This window comes from Dromiciops gliroides, chromosome 1 (genome assembly GCF_019393635.1).
Source record: "Dromiciops gliroides isolate mDroGli1 chromosome 1, mDroGli1.pri, whole genome shotgun sequence".
NCBI lineage: Eukaryota > Metazoa > Chordata > Mammalia > Microbiotheria > Microbiotheriidae > Dromiciops > Dromiciops gliroides.
Window position 1 is genome coordinate 588,148,303 of NC_057861.1, and position 13,607 is coordinate 588,161,909.

General features: G+C 41.7%; 1 protein-coding gene across 7 annotated transcripts in view; it reads right to left on the reverse strand.

The window, feature by feature from the left end:
• Positions 1-9,602, reverse strand: part of CLEC16A (C-type lectin domain containing 16A) — a 235,123-nt gene extending 225,521 nt beyond the window's left edge. For all 7 annotated transcript variants that reach the window (XM_043972793.1, XM_043972785.1, XM_043972809.1 and 4 more), the window contains exon 1: positions 9,358-9,602. In XM_043972793.1, coding sequence (XP_043828728.1) covers positions 9,358-9,437 — 80 coding nt within the window. In that variant the 5' untranslated portion in view covers positions 9,438-9,602. The remainder of the gene's footprint in view (positions 1-9,357) is intronic.
• Positions 9,603-13,607: the final 4,005 nt, after the last annotated feature.

The following is a 13,607-nucleotide window of genomic DNA, read 5'->3' on the forward strand; positions in this document are numbered from 1 at the left end:
CCGTATGTGACCTTTGGCAAGTCATTTAACCTCTGTAGGCCTTAATTTCCTATTTGTAAAATGAGGGAATTAGACTAGATTGACTTCTGACATCCCTTTCAGTTTAAAAAAAAAGCTAATAAACTTGGCGCCGGCATTTTCTATGGAATCCAAACAGATCCAAAATGTGTTTTGGTTTTTTTAACCTACTTAAAGATTTATTTATAATATGGCCCTAGTGTTGCTACTGTAAAATTTTAGGTCCTGCCTGCAAGTTAGAAGGTCGGAGTAATAAAGCAATTTCAACATACTTAATGGATTTTTTTAAATTAATAAGTATTTTTTTTCGTTACATGTAAAGATAGTATACTTAATGGATTTTAAAATATAGTCCAATTCCCTCCATCTCAAAAAAAAAATAAAGTCATAGTTGCAGCTAGAAAACAAGTCCGTGTTTTATCTTTCTCCTTTACCTTTATCCAAACTAATCATTCTTTTTTTTTTTTTTAAGTGAAGGCAATTGGGGTTAAGTGACTTGCCTAAGGTCACACAGCTAGTAAGTATTAAGTGTCTGAGGCCGGATTTGACTCAGGTACTCCTGATTCCAGGGCTGGTGCTCTATCCACTGCGCCACCTAGCTGCCCCCAAACTAATCAGTCTTACTAACTTCTCTTTCTTCTCAACCCAGTTTGGTATTCCTTGGACTCATCCCAGCTGTCTCATGCATCTGCCTATAAGTTATCATTAGCTAGACCCTCATTATCTTTGACTAAGTCTAGTTCTACCTGGCCCCCCTGCCTCATATTGCTTTCCTCTCTAATCAATACTCCACACTGCCAGACTAATATTTTAAAAGCACAGATATGACTGTCACTCATCTGCCAAAGAAGCTCTAATAGCTTCATACTGCCTCTATCATAAAATATAAACTCTGTTCAGCTTTTAAAGTCCTTTTCACTACCTACCCACAACCTATTTTTTTTGTTTAGAATACACATTTCTCTCCTTCACGTACACTTTTGGCCCAGTGAAACTGACAACTTGCTGTCTTTCACATAGAACGTTTGATACCGCTTCTCCTTGAGTTTACACAGACTGTCTTCTACACCTGGAATGCATTCCTTCTCACCTCCACATGTCAGAATCCCTAGTTTCCTTCAAAGTTCAGCTCAAGTACTACCTTCTACATGATGTCACTGACACCCCAAGCTGCTAATGCCTATTTTTCTTGTATGTAGCTTGTTTGCATATATCTGTTTGCTTTTTGTCTCCCCCATTAGATTGTGAGGTCCTGAGGAGAGGGATTGTCCTTCTGTCTCTTTTTTTATCCCCAGAGTTTAGCAATCATGTCTGGCATATAGTAGGTACTTAATAAATGTCTTACTAACTCTCTGATTTGTATATATTTTATACATACTTATATGTATATAGGATACTTCACAAGTAGAATATAATTTCCTTGGTCAGGGATTATGGATTTTTTTTTAAGTCTTCGTATCCCTAGTACCTACTTAATAAAGATGAGAAAACAGCAAGACTTGACCACAAGAGATCTGTCTAGAGTATATACAATGGTAAGAGTATTGAGGGGCAGTTAGGTGGCACTGTGGATAGAGCACCCAGGCTGGATTCAGGAGGACCTGAGTTCAAATCCAGCCTCAGACACTTAACAATTACTAGCTGTGTGACCCTGGACAAGTCACTTAACCACCCAATTGCTCAACCCCCCCCCCAAAAAAAAAGAGTATTGCGTGTACTAAATAATTGAGGTATCTGAAAGAGAGGAAGATGCCAAAGGCATAAAAACAAAAATCTTGGACCTTGTTAATACCCAAAATAAGGTGATAGAGGAAACAACAATAACCATTAACCTATATCTATATCTTTATGAGAGTCATCTATGTACAAGTCAAGACATCCATGATGATGGTATTAGGAGGTTGGAAAAGTAGGCTTTCACAAGCAATATTCAACAATGCACCAAATTTTTACCATCTCGTAATTAAATGAAGAATATAGAGATTATAAGATTCCACTGTACTTATTGTTTGTTGATGAAGAAAAAGCAATTGATTCAAATGAAATACCTATAATGTCCTTTTCCTGTGAAGTGTCCTCCCATCCATACATCAAGATTTCTGGGAACATCTAACAGAGATAAACTGCTCAATGGGGGAGACCAACAGCAGGAGCTGCAGGTTCAGCAAAGATATTTACGACAGTTGTCAAAAAATTAATTATTAATAACTATAACTAACCTGGAAAAAATATATATAATTGGATTATGAAAAATTATGATTATATGAAAAAATGATAAATTTAGAAAAATTATAATTGGGCCGTAAGTCCCATCGGGGTCGCCAATCAAATGTAAAATATTTTTGACTTTACTGGGCCTAATTTTGGGGGGACTGATCTTCTGATGACTAATCTGAGTGGAGGACTAATCTGGAGACTGTTGACTATTTGGCTATCGACTTCGTTAATTTAATGTGGGCCATTTATAACGTTCCACCATACTGCTCCATTCCCAAGTTAATAAGCAAAATATTAAGAAGCCTCTTAACTAAATAATCAAAGCAGGGTTTATTTTATGAGATACTATTTAAAATTAAGAATACAGGGAAATAAAGTGTACAACCTGACTGCTTTCCTGTGGTCTCTTTCCACTGCATCTCTTCCACCTGCTGCTCCTTGAACTTCTTGAATACAATAAGGGCCTTAGCCGCCTCCGGCCCTCAGGGCACATTACACTTTCCCTGGTTTGTAATAAGGCCTGTAACCTTGTCAGCCCTGTCTCTCCTTTTCCAAACCGAACTCTCCTCCGTTGTCTCTCTATCTAGTCCTCCTCGCTCTTTCTTTTTTCGTTACTGTTCGTCTCGTCCCCCCTGACAGATTCCTCCTAATCTAACTCCCGGGTCCCCCCCACACACACACACACACACACCCCTCCTTTTCTTCTCTCCACTCAAATCTCGGGGCTTCCTGCGCCCCCACAGACCAAACTAATCCACCAGCCAGGGCTGCAGCTGGTGGGGGGGGGGGGGTGCTCGAGCAGCTCGTGCCTCAGCACAGGCTGTCCAGGATCTTTCAGATAGCTCCGCTCAGGTTGAGGGAGCTGGGGGCTTTTTTCCCCCCCCAGTTGTCTGACCTGGCGGTCTTGTATAGCCCACGGGGCTTTTTCGCTCAGCTGAAGCTGAGGAGGAGGGGGAGAGACCCCTGAGGGCCTAAGGCTTTCTAATTCTCAGCCTAAAGGTAGGGGCCCCCCAAAATCAAAATAAATTTCCACACAGTGATGAAAGAAATCCCAAGCAGAGGCCAGGGAAGTAGAGGAAGTGTTCCCTACGGATGGCGAGGCCTTCCAGATGCTGCTATTTGCAGATGTCCCTGTGCTGACTATACCAAGCTCCAGGACACTGCCAGAACCTCCTAAAAGAAATCTGTAATCATTCAAAGGAGTTTGGGACTTGTCTGTCCTGTCCACACAGTCAATAGTCAATAAACATTTACTAAGTACTTATGTCCAGCTAGGGCAGCTAGGTGGTGAAGTGGATAGAATTTCAGGCCTGGAATTGGTAAGATCTTAATTCAAATCTGGCATCAGAAACTTACTAGCTGTATGACACTGGACAAGTCACATAACTGTGTGCCTCAGTTTCCTCATCTATGAAATAAGTTGAAGAAAATACAGTATCTTTGCCAAGAAAACCGCAAATGGAATCACAAAGAGTCAGACATGACTGAAACAATAAACAACCACCAACAAGCATTACTTTGCTAAGCACTAGGGATACAAAGAAAGGTGAAAGACATTTCCTGCCCTCAAGAAGCTCTAATCCAATGGGAAGACAACACATAAAAACACTAAAAAGAACCTAAAGGGGGGGAGGGAAAGGTAGTGGCCATGGTGGCATGATGCAACTGATGGGAAATTATGATGTGAAAGGAGATCTCTGATGTTCACCTTCACCCCTCTCCAGAGGGAGAGTTCCCAGGGCCGAGGAGTACTGAGGAAGTATGAGTTTGAGTTGATGAAATCTTGCAGGAAGATGAGTTATTGAAGACAAAGAAAAAGTCCAGGAGATTAGCTGGATGGGAACCCTGCACAAATGAAAAATTTTGTAGAAGTTCTCTGATACCCACCCTCCACCCTCTCAAATCAAAGGGCAAACAACAACAACAAAGTCCTAGTGATAACTGGATACTCAAAACGTATCTGTGATCTCACTAAATTCAAGAGTTGCCTTCAACATTCCATTAACAACTTATCAAGCCTTGCTTGTCCTGTGATACTCTCCTTCAAGTTCTTCCAACTGGCTGGTCCACTCAGTGTCTCAGAGGCCTCTCTTACTATTTTCCTGAGGTGGAGTGTATCCTTCTCCCTTCCCTACCAGTTATTCCTTACTCTTGCCACCTGACCAATCTCTTTTATTCCTCAACGATGAACTTCCTGTAATCCTCAATGATGAACTTTGCCACTGTCCTTTGGAATTCTTTGTTGGTTATGTGTTGGTCCTTCATTCTCCAGAGGACCATGACATCAAGCTCATGTCATGACTTACAATGAATTGGATTTAAGTGAGGAAAGGCTATGCAAGGTCACCAACCTCACTCTCTCCTCCAGAACCATCTGGGTCCAGTGGCAAAATATGCATCAGGATGTTTGGAGATGGCCCCAGATGTTTAAGGCAATTAGAGTTAAGTGACTTGACCAGGGTCACACAGCTAGTAAGTGCCTGAGGTGAAACTTGAACTCAGGTCCTCACAACTTCAAGACCAATGCTCTATCTACTGAGCCACCTAGCTGCCCCCAGAACATTGATTCCTATCAAGCCCCTTTCTAAATCATACTAAAGAAATGAACTATTTTAAGTAAGAAATATATGTTGTTGTCAAAAGTCAGTGACTTCCTGAGAAAGAGTGCCAGAGCTGTGCCACTTCAGATATATTGACAGTTGAGAAGAGAACATTCTCCAAATATTATGTTTCTACAACCTTCATTAATAACCTTCTGAATAATGGAGAAATCACACGAAATTAAAACAATAGGACAACACTAGAATATAAAATTAAGTAAAGAGTTTATATGCACTTCTCCCTATGACTCATGCCTAAAAATGTAAAACTAGGTCAGTGAACAAGACTGGGGCTGGGACATCACTAACTCTACAACTACCTGAATCCATCTATATTGTCTGTAAAATCGTAATTTTCATGCCAAAAAGAATACAGCCTTGCAAAAAAAGTCGCAAGCAAAGATATCTGGATATATATCTAAGTGACATAACTCATACCAGTCAATGAGGATTTAAAGAATTATGTACTTTGGACTGTCTGTGCTATGGTGGAATAGCAAAGAATACAAAACTGTATTCACAAGGGTTTAGAATCTAACTGGGGAGAATAAGACGTGAAATTGAGCAAAACAGTATATAATAAAAATGTTCATTGTAAAGTTGAGACAAAAAGTTTAAAGCACAAGAAAAAGGAAAGGATCAAAATAGGTTGGAAGCACTGAGAAATTTTTACAAAATAAACCTAGGCATTGAAGGATGGGGAACATATGGGCTAGGCAGAGAGGACATTTAATGCAGGAAGAACGGCACTGAGTAAGGTAACTGAGCCAAGAGTTAGGGAACAGATGAACAGGGAGAATGGAATCAGATTATGGAGGGCCAAGGGGATGAGAAATTATCTAGTCCAACTATTTTACAGATAAGGAAACAGCCTCAGAGAGGGGGAAAATTTTACCAAAGGTCAGAAGTGAAAGCTTGTTACAGAAGAAAAAAATGCCTAGACTCAGAACTGAGTTCAAATTCCAACTCTGCTACTTCATTCAATTCCTATCAGGGGAGCAGCTAGGTGGCACAGTGGAATAAAGCGCTGGCCCTGGATTCAGAGGATCTGAGTTCAAAATCTGACCTCAGACAGGACCACTTATTAGCTGGGTGGACCCTGGGCAAGTCACTTAACCCACATTCCCCCGCAAAAAAACCACACACACACACACACACACACACACACACACACACACCAAAACACCCAACATTTCCAATCAGGAAGCGTGTATTAAGTTGCCTATTATGTGCCAGGAACTGTGCTGAGCACTAGGAATACAATACAAGAATCGAACAATCCCTGTTTCCAAGGAACCTTCCATTCTCTATCGGAGAAACAAACAAGGACATATATAAGTAAATACAGAATAATATAAAGAGAATAAATGCAAACAAGTCACTTACCTTCTCTAGGCTTGAGTTTCCTTACCTATAGAATGAAGGGGTAGGACTAGATGACCTCTAAGTTATTTTTCAATTCTAGCTCTATGTCTCAGGATTCAAATTCAGGTCTTTTTGACTCTAAATCCAGTGTTCTTTTCACTACATCACAAAATTCATGTGGGAAGCAACAGAAAATCATCATATGTCCTCAATAGAGGAGTAACACCTAAAACCTATATTTTAGGAAGATTAATCAGACTCAGAATAATTTTAGAAGTAGAAGGGATCTTTAAGGTCATCTATCTAGTACAACCCTCCTTCCTTTATTAAAAATAAAAAATTGTATTGAGACTTTTTATGTCACTTCATTTCCCAATAGATATCCCTTCTTCCTCCCTAAATCAAGAGCTGCTCCCTATAACAAATTTTAAAAGAGATAGGAAAAGTACTTCAACAAAACTAACCAACATATCAGTCTTACATGTAGTGTTACACATGCATAGATGCAAAGAAGGGAAATTAGGTGTATTTTCATAACTTTCCTTAGGAGTCAAACTTGGTAATTATAATTATACCACACTCAATTTCAATTGTATGTTTTTATTTTTTCATACACATCATAATCATTGTGTATACTGTTTTCCTGGTTCTGTTTATTTTCACTTTGTATCCGTTCATATAAATTTCCCATGCCTCCCTATATAAATATTTTTGATTTGTATTTGACCTTTCTTGCTGGCTTTGACCTCCTTGGTTTTTATGCCCAGGAGTGAGATCTTGGGATTAAAAGGAAGGAAATTTTAATCACTTTCCTTAGAACAATTGCAAATTGCTTTCCAATATACCAGTTCCTTCACTTACAGGCAATGAAAGTAAGACCAGAAAGACTAAATAACTCATCTAAAGTGACAGCAAGGCAACAGCTGAGCAGCTAATCTACTAGGATCCAAATCTCTTTATACCCAACGAGTCCAGAATCTGGAACTATGCTAAGTGCTAAGGATACAAAACAAGCAAGGAAGACAGTCCCTGCCCTCAGTGAGTTCACATTCTAAATAGGGGAAGACAACACATTTGAGGAACTCAAATTGGAAGAGGATGATCAGGGATGTGCAAGATGAGGGAAAAGTTCACCAGTCAAAGCCCTGGGTCAGAAGTACAAGTTCAGGTGGATAGGAGAAAGAGGCCAGAATATAAGCAGCATGGCTTAGAGATGTCTGGGAAGTAGAAAATACAATTTACTTTCCTTACACATAATGATGTCCTAAGAATGGAAGAGCCATCATAATCAACTTTGAAATATACCATATTTGCTAAAATTGGGAACAACAAAAAGTTAAGCCAGTTTGTTTGAAGTTCCTATTAATAATTGGAATATGTATAGAATATTGTGTTTCTATGGTGACCAGTTTTAACAATAAAAGTAACAAACATTTTATCAGCAAGCATCAAGTCTTGCCATTATTCCAAGTATTACTGCTCATTGGTATTTTGGTAAATAATGATATATCTTCTCTGCATATTACTACCTCTTCCAACCTCACAGTTTAGACAGATATGGTCACCTTAATCCTATTCAGATAATTTTATGTACTTCAATGCAAATCTCTATAGTCCTATGCATAAAGGGTGTTAAGAAGCAGTCCAGGAATTAAAGAGTAGCCTATCCTTTTAGAAAACTAAAATCTTAATAGGACGATCTATTCATCTCTCATTAGGATTTGCAAGGTGGAAAGTGAAGAAAAGATATACACAGAAAAATAATCTTGCCATCATCACAAACAGCTGTCCCAATACTTCCTTCAGTCAAAATCAACAACGACAACAAAAAAATTCCAAAGTTTTAGTCAATGTTCTCATTTGTACTGCAAGTATGTCTCAGCAGTCAGCTTGTAAACAGGTAGTCCAAGATTGAAACAACTTGACAATTCCCTTAATCTTTAATACTGATTAAGATCTAATTAATGACAGATAAAGTGATAAAATAGCATTTGATGGACACAAGCTAAACAGTTAATACAAGCATTTTCTAAAACACTTCCAGAAAATCTGAGAATCTTCACTGGTTCTCTTGGTCCAGGCACAATCAAAAGTTCCTAACTTCTTACATAACCGCTCCTGACTTCTCAGCTAATAAGAAACAGCATCTTAGAAAGAGCACTGGAGCTGAAATCACAACGTCTGGATTTAAATTCTACCTCTGCTACTGCAGTGAAGCTGGGCAAGTCACTTCCTTCCCCTGGGTCTCAGTTTCCACATCTATCAAGGTTGGACCAGTCGATTCCTAAAGTCCCTTCCACCTCCTAAACCTCAGATCTACTGTGTCCAGTCAGCAAGTATTTATTAGCCCCTTGCTGTGTGCCAGGCATTGCTAAGAGCTGGAGATGCAAAGGATGACAAAAAACTGTCAAACTGAGCAAAGGGGAATAGTCCACTGAAACGGAATCTCAAAGACGAAGTGTAAACGAGAGCAAGAAACATCCAACAGGACTCTGCGGTATGTTCGTCAAAATTCAGTAGGCATTGTTGAACAGGCAAGAGAAAATAACCATCGGTGACTGACAAGGACACCCGCTCCTCCTCACCTGTCTAAATTCCTCCCTAACTCCCGCTGCCCTTCTTTCTATCCTGATTCCTATTTTGCACCCCCTCCCCTAAAACTCTTCCCACCCCCACCTTACCAAACCCGGGATCAGTCTTTCTTTTCAGAGATTGGTACCACCCCCTTCCTCAATATCTTTCTTTCATCACCCCTTTCTCCCCCAGCCCCTCCGAGGGATTGCATTCTTCTTCCAAGTGCTCACCCCCATCCCAAGAGACTTTTTCTCCTTCTTGGTCTCTCCACTCCGACATCCCTATCACCGGCTTCAGCGTCTTGGTCAAGACACGCGTCTACACCGGTCCCCCGGCCCTCGGCCTTCTCGAGCCCCCGTCTTCCTCCCCCGACCATGGGGGCATTTACCCATCTCCCCCCTCATTCCTATCTCTCGCCTCAGAGTGTCATCACTGGCCTCAGCCACCTGCCGGCCTGGTACCCAAACCGGGGTCTCGCTCTCTTCTCCTCCATTCCCCCACACACACCTGGAGCCTTCTGCTCTCCCTCCCCTCCCCCAACAACAACAACAACAACAAAAAACACAACACCCTCCCCACTCACTTCAGGTGGTCCAAGGAGTGGATGCTGCGGGAGGGACTTCCCATGGCCCCACCCACCCAGCTCCGCGAGCGGCCAAACATCTCCGCGGCCCCCTCCCTGTGGTTTTCCCTCACGGCTTCATCCCGGGAACGCCGAAAACCCGCGGCAGCAGAAGCGGCAACGGCGGCGGCGGTGGCCGCAGGACTAACCGCCAACCAACCTTCCCCTCGAGCCTAACAGCCCAGTACTGACATTCAGTCCGGAACCCGGCCAGTCGGCCCTCGCGCTTAACGGCAACCGCCGAGAATGCCGGGAAGTGGAGTTCTCTCCAGGGGCCCCTGCGGCCGGGACTCGATGAGGGCCACAGGTTGGTCGTGTCCGGACTACAAATCCCATCGTGCATAGCGCACGCCCTCACTTCGCTACCCAACCCCAACTCCCTATGCCTTTCAACCTCCCTCTCCTAAGGGGAGGGCCTACAGAGAAAGCCGCAACTTCCTGCAGAGGGAGGGGAAAGTATTCCCCTTTGGGGGTGATGGCTAATGATGTTGTTGGTAATAAATGATAATATCCTTCGAATTTTAACCCTTCGGCCCCTAGAGCCCAGAGAATTCCCATATCTAAAAGCTCACTTATTCTCTCCCAGGATTTTTTGTTTTTAAATAATAAAATAATTAATCGTAAAAGTCAATGTATTGCACTAGAAAAATATGAGAGCTTAGGATTCAGACAATTTTCAAGTCAGGGCAACAAGCATTTATGAAGTGTCTGTTGTATTCCAGGCACCGTGCCAAACGCTGGAGACCTGGGCTTACTTAACCCCTATGGTCCTCAGATTCTTCATCTGTAGAATGAGGGGCTTTGACCTCTTAAGATCTCTTTCTACTCTAAATCTATGATCCTAAAACAAGATATTCACTTACATAGGAAAGCAGATGGTGTCCTAGAGAGTCTGCTGGTTTATAGGGTCAGAAGACCTGATTTTGAAAGTCAGATTGGTATTGACTAGTTCTATACCATGGACATATCACTTAACCTCTTATAGGTTAAAAAAAGGGGGGATTATAATGTTTATGGGGAAATCCTTGGTAAATAATAGCTGGCATTCATACAGCACTTTTAAAGCTTTAAAAAATACATGCAAAAATTATTTTGAGGGGGCAGCTAGGTGGCACAGTGGATAAAGCACCAGCCCTGGATTCAGGAGGACCTGAGTTCAAATCCGACCTCAGACAGTTGACACTTACTAGCTGTGTGACCCTTGGCAAGTCACTTAATCCTCATTGCCCTGCCTCCCAAAAAAATTCATTTGATCCTCATAACTCTGAGATGAGCACTATTATTATTCCCATTTAACAAAAGAGGAAAAGTGTGGCTCACTTAGTTAAATGATTTGCCCAGTGTTTCACAGTTAGTGCCTGAATTATTTTTTGTTTGTTTGGTTTGTTTTGTTTCTTTTTGTGAGGCAATTGGGGTAAGGTGACTTGCCCAAGATCACACAGCTAGTAAGTGTCAAGTCTCTGAGGCCAGGTTGAATCTCAGGTCCTCCTGGCTCCAGGGCCAGTGCTTCATCAACTGTGTTACCTAGCTGCCCCAGTAGCCTGAATTCTAATCAAGTCTAGTACTCTATCACACTATACCACCTATGCTTGCTACCACTACTTCCAGCAACCTCAAAGCATCAAATCAATATGAATTGTTATTACTGACAGGTATGGTGACGTTGCCCCTAAAAGTAAGGAGATCTGCGTCCTGACTCTGCTCTCACCAGCTGCCCTGACTTTGGGCAAGTCACTTAATGCAGAGATTTTCAGAGGGGGGGAGGGGATTTCAGAGACTTTAAGCCTTACCTAAACAAGAATTCTGTATACAATATAACAATTGGGTCAGCCTTTGCTGATTAGCAATATGGTATGATGGAACATGAGAGGGACTATGGAATCAGTGGACCTCAGTTCAGATCCACATCTCACACTTACTACCTGTGTGACTTTGAGGTAAATCACTTAAATTGCCTGGGCTCTGATTTTTTTTTTCTTTTCTTTTTTTCTTTTTTGCCTGTACAAGGGAGGAAGAAGGAGTTGGACTCTGAGGTTATATGTTACAACCAGCTCATACCATGAGCAAAGGAGCTTAACCTATCCTAGAAGCACCATGATGCTGCATGGATAGAGTGTTGGATTTGGAGTCAGAAAGTCCTGAGTTCAAATATGCTTCAGATGTTATTTTCTGTGTGACTTTAGGCAAGTCACTTAACCTCTGTTTGCCTCAGCTTCCCCAACTTATAAAATGGGGGATAATAATAGTCTCTATCTCACAGAGTTGTTGTAAGGATCAATGAGATAATATTTGTAAAAGTGCTTAGCAGAGTGCCTGACATATGACCTTTCCCCTCCTCAACTTTTGTCTTGATTTTTAATGTGCCTGGCACATAATAGGTGCTTAATAAAGTGCTTTACAAATATATCATATTTTATGATCCACAAAATTTTTCCCATACAATAACCATGTGAATAGATAGGGCTGGTTTGTCTATTTTACAAAGAAGAAAAATAGGGCTCAGGTGAAATGACTTTCCAGTCATACAGTTGATAAATCACAGTTCTAGTCCTCAGTCATAAAGTCAATGCTCTTCTTATTATACCCCAGTTGCCTCTCACTTAAGGGCCCAGGAAGGCTAAGTAACTTTCTCACAGTTATATAGTGAGTGAGGTAGGGGCAGAGCTTGGAATTCTATTTTCATGACATCACTAGAATTCACTGTCCAATTTATTTATTTTTTATTTTTTTTGCAGGGCGATGAGGGTTAAACAAGTTGCCCAGGTTCACACAGCTAGTAAGTGTCAAGTGTCTGAGGTCAGATTTGAACTCAGGTCCTCCTGAATCCAGGGCCAGTGCTTTATCCACTGCACTACCTAGCTGCCCCCCACTGTCCCAAATTCCAAGAAGGTAATGAACAAAAATGACATCCTATCCTACCTAACAGAGTACAACCCTAAGTCTTGGGGAAAGAAAAAGAAGGGGAATGGGAGAAACAGGCCAAATCTAGGAAACAGAAATACCTCCTAGACGCAAATGAGAAACGCTTCCACACATAGTTGCACCCAAATCATCTTGCAATATTAACCCCTATAATAACCAAGCTATTAGTTAGAGCTTCTGGGGAGTTCATCTTAGAACTTATTGGCTTTGCCTCCCAACACTTCCCTTAACAGAAAAAGGGAAAAAAAGTACGGTCCCTTCCTCCCACCACTGCCTGGTTGCCCTCCAGAGTTGCTCCATGCTATTTCTCATTTCCATTGCAATTTCTCATTTACCCTCATTTACAGGATTATAGATTTAGAGCTTGAAGAACCTTCAAGATCATCTAGCCTCCTCATTTTACAAATGAGGAACTGAGGCTCAAAGAGAGCAGGCAAATTGCCCAAGGTGACAAAAGGTATAAGTGACAGAGATAGGATTTGGATCAGTTCAGCCTTGATTAAGCTCCTGTAATGTGTGAGGGACTGTGCAACAATGAAAGCAACACATCCACACACATGACACAGTCCCTGCTCTAAAGTGATTTGCAACCTAAGGAGGAGGGACAAGTATAGAACACCTACACAGGAATAAATATGATACAAGAGGCTCTGGAGTCCAAGTACCTGAGTTCGAATCTAGCCTCATGCTTATTACCCGTGTGACCTTGTACAGGTCGCTGAACATCCTTGGGCTCTGGTTTTCTCTTCTGTAAAGATGAAGGAGGGGCAGCTAGGTGGGGAAGTGGATGGAGGGTTTGGCCTGGAGTGAGGAAAACTCATCTTTCTGAGTTCAAATCCAGCCTCAGACACTTCTCCGTGTTTGCCTCAGTTTTCCTCATCTGTAAAATGAGCTGGAGAAGGAAATAGCAAACCACTGCAGCATCTTTGCCAGAAAACCCCAAATGGGGTCACGAAGAGTCTGCCTAACTGAAAAAACGACTGAACAACAGCGCACAGATGAAGGGATTAGACTAGATAGCCCGTGAGGGGCCTTTTCATCTCCAGATCTACGTTCCCTATGGTCCTAAACTAGAATATGCTAGAGATAAGGCGAGGAACAAGTGCCCTAGGAAAATCTGAGAAGGGTGCTTATTCTCTTCAACTGAGATCTGAAGGGTTCTGGGCAAGCTTCATGAGAGAAGGTGCAACTTGTTCTGGGGAGAAGAGAATTTCAAAAAGAGGAGAAATGTGGAGAATTCTTAGGCATTGCAGACAGAGTCAGACAACTTCTGTAAGGGTCCCTAGGGG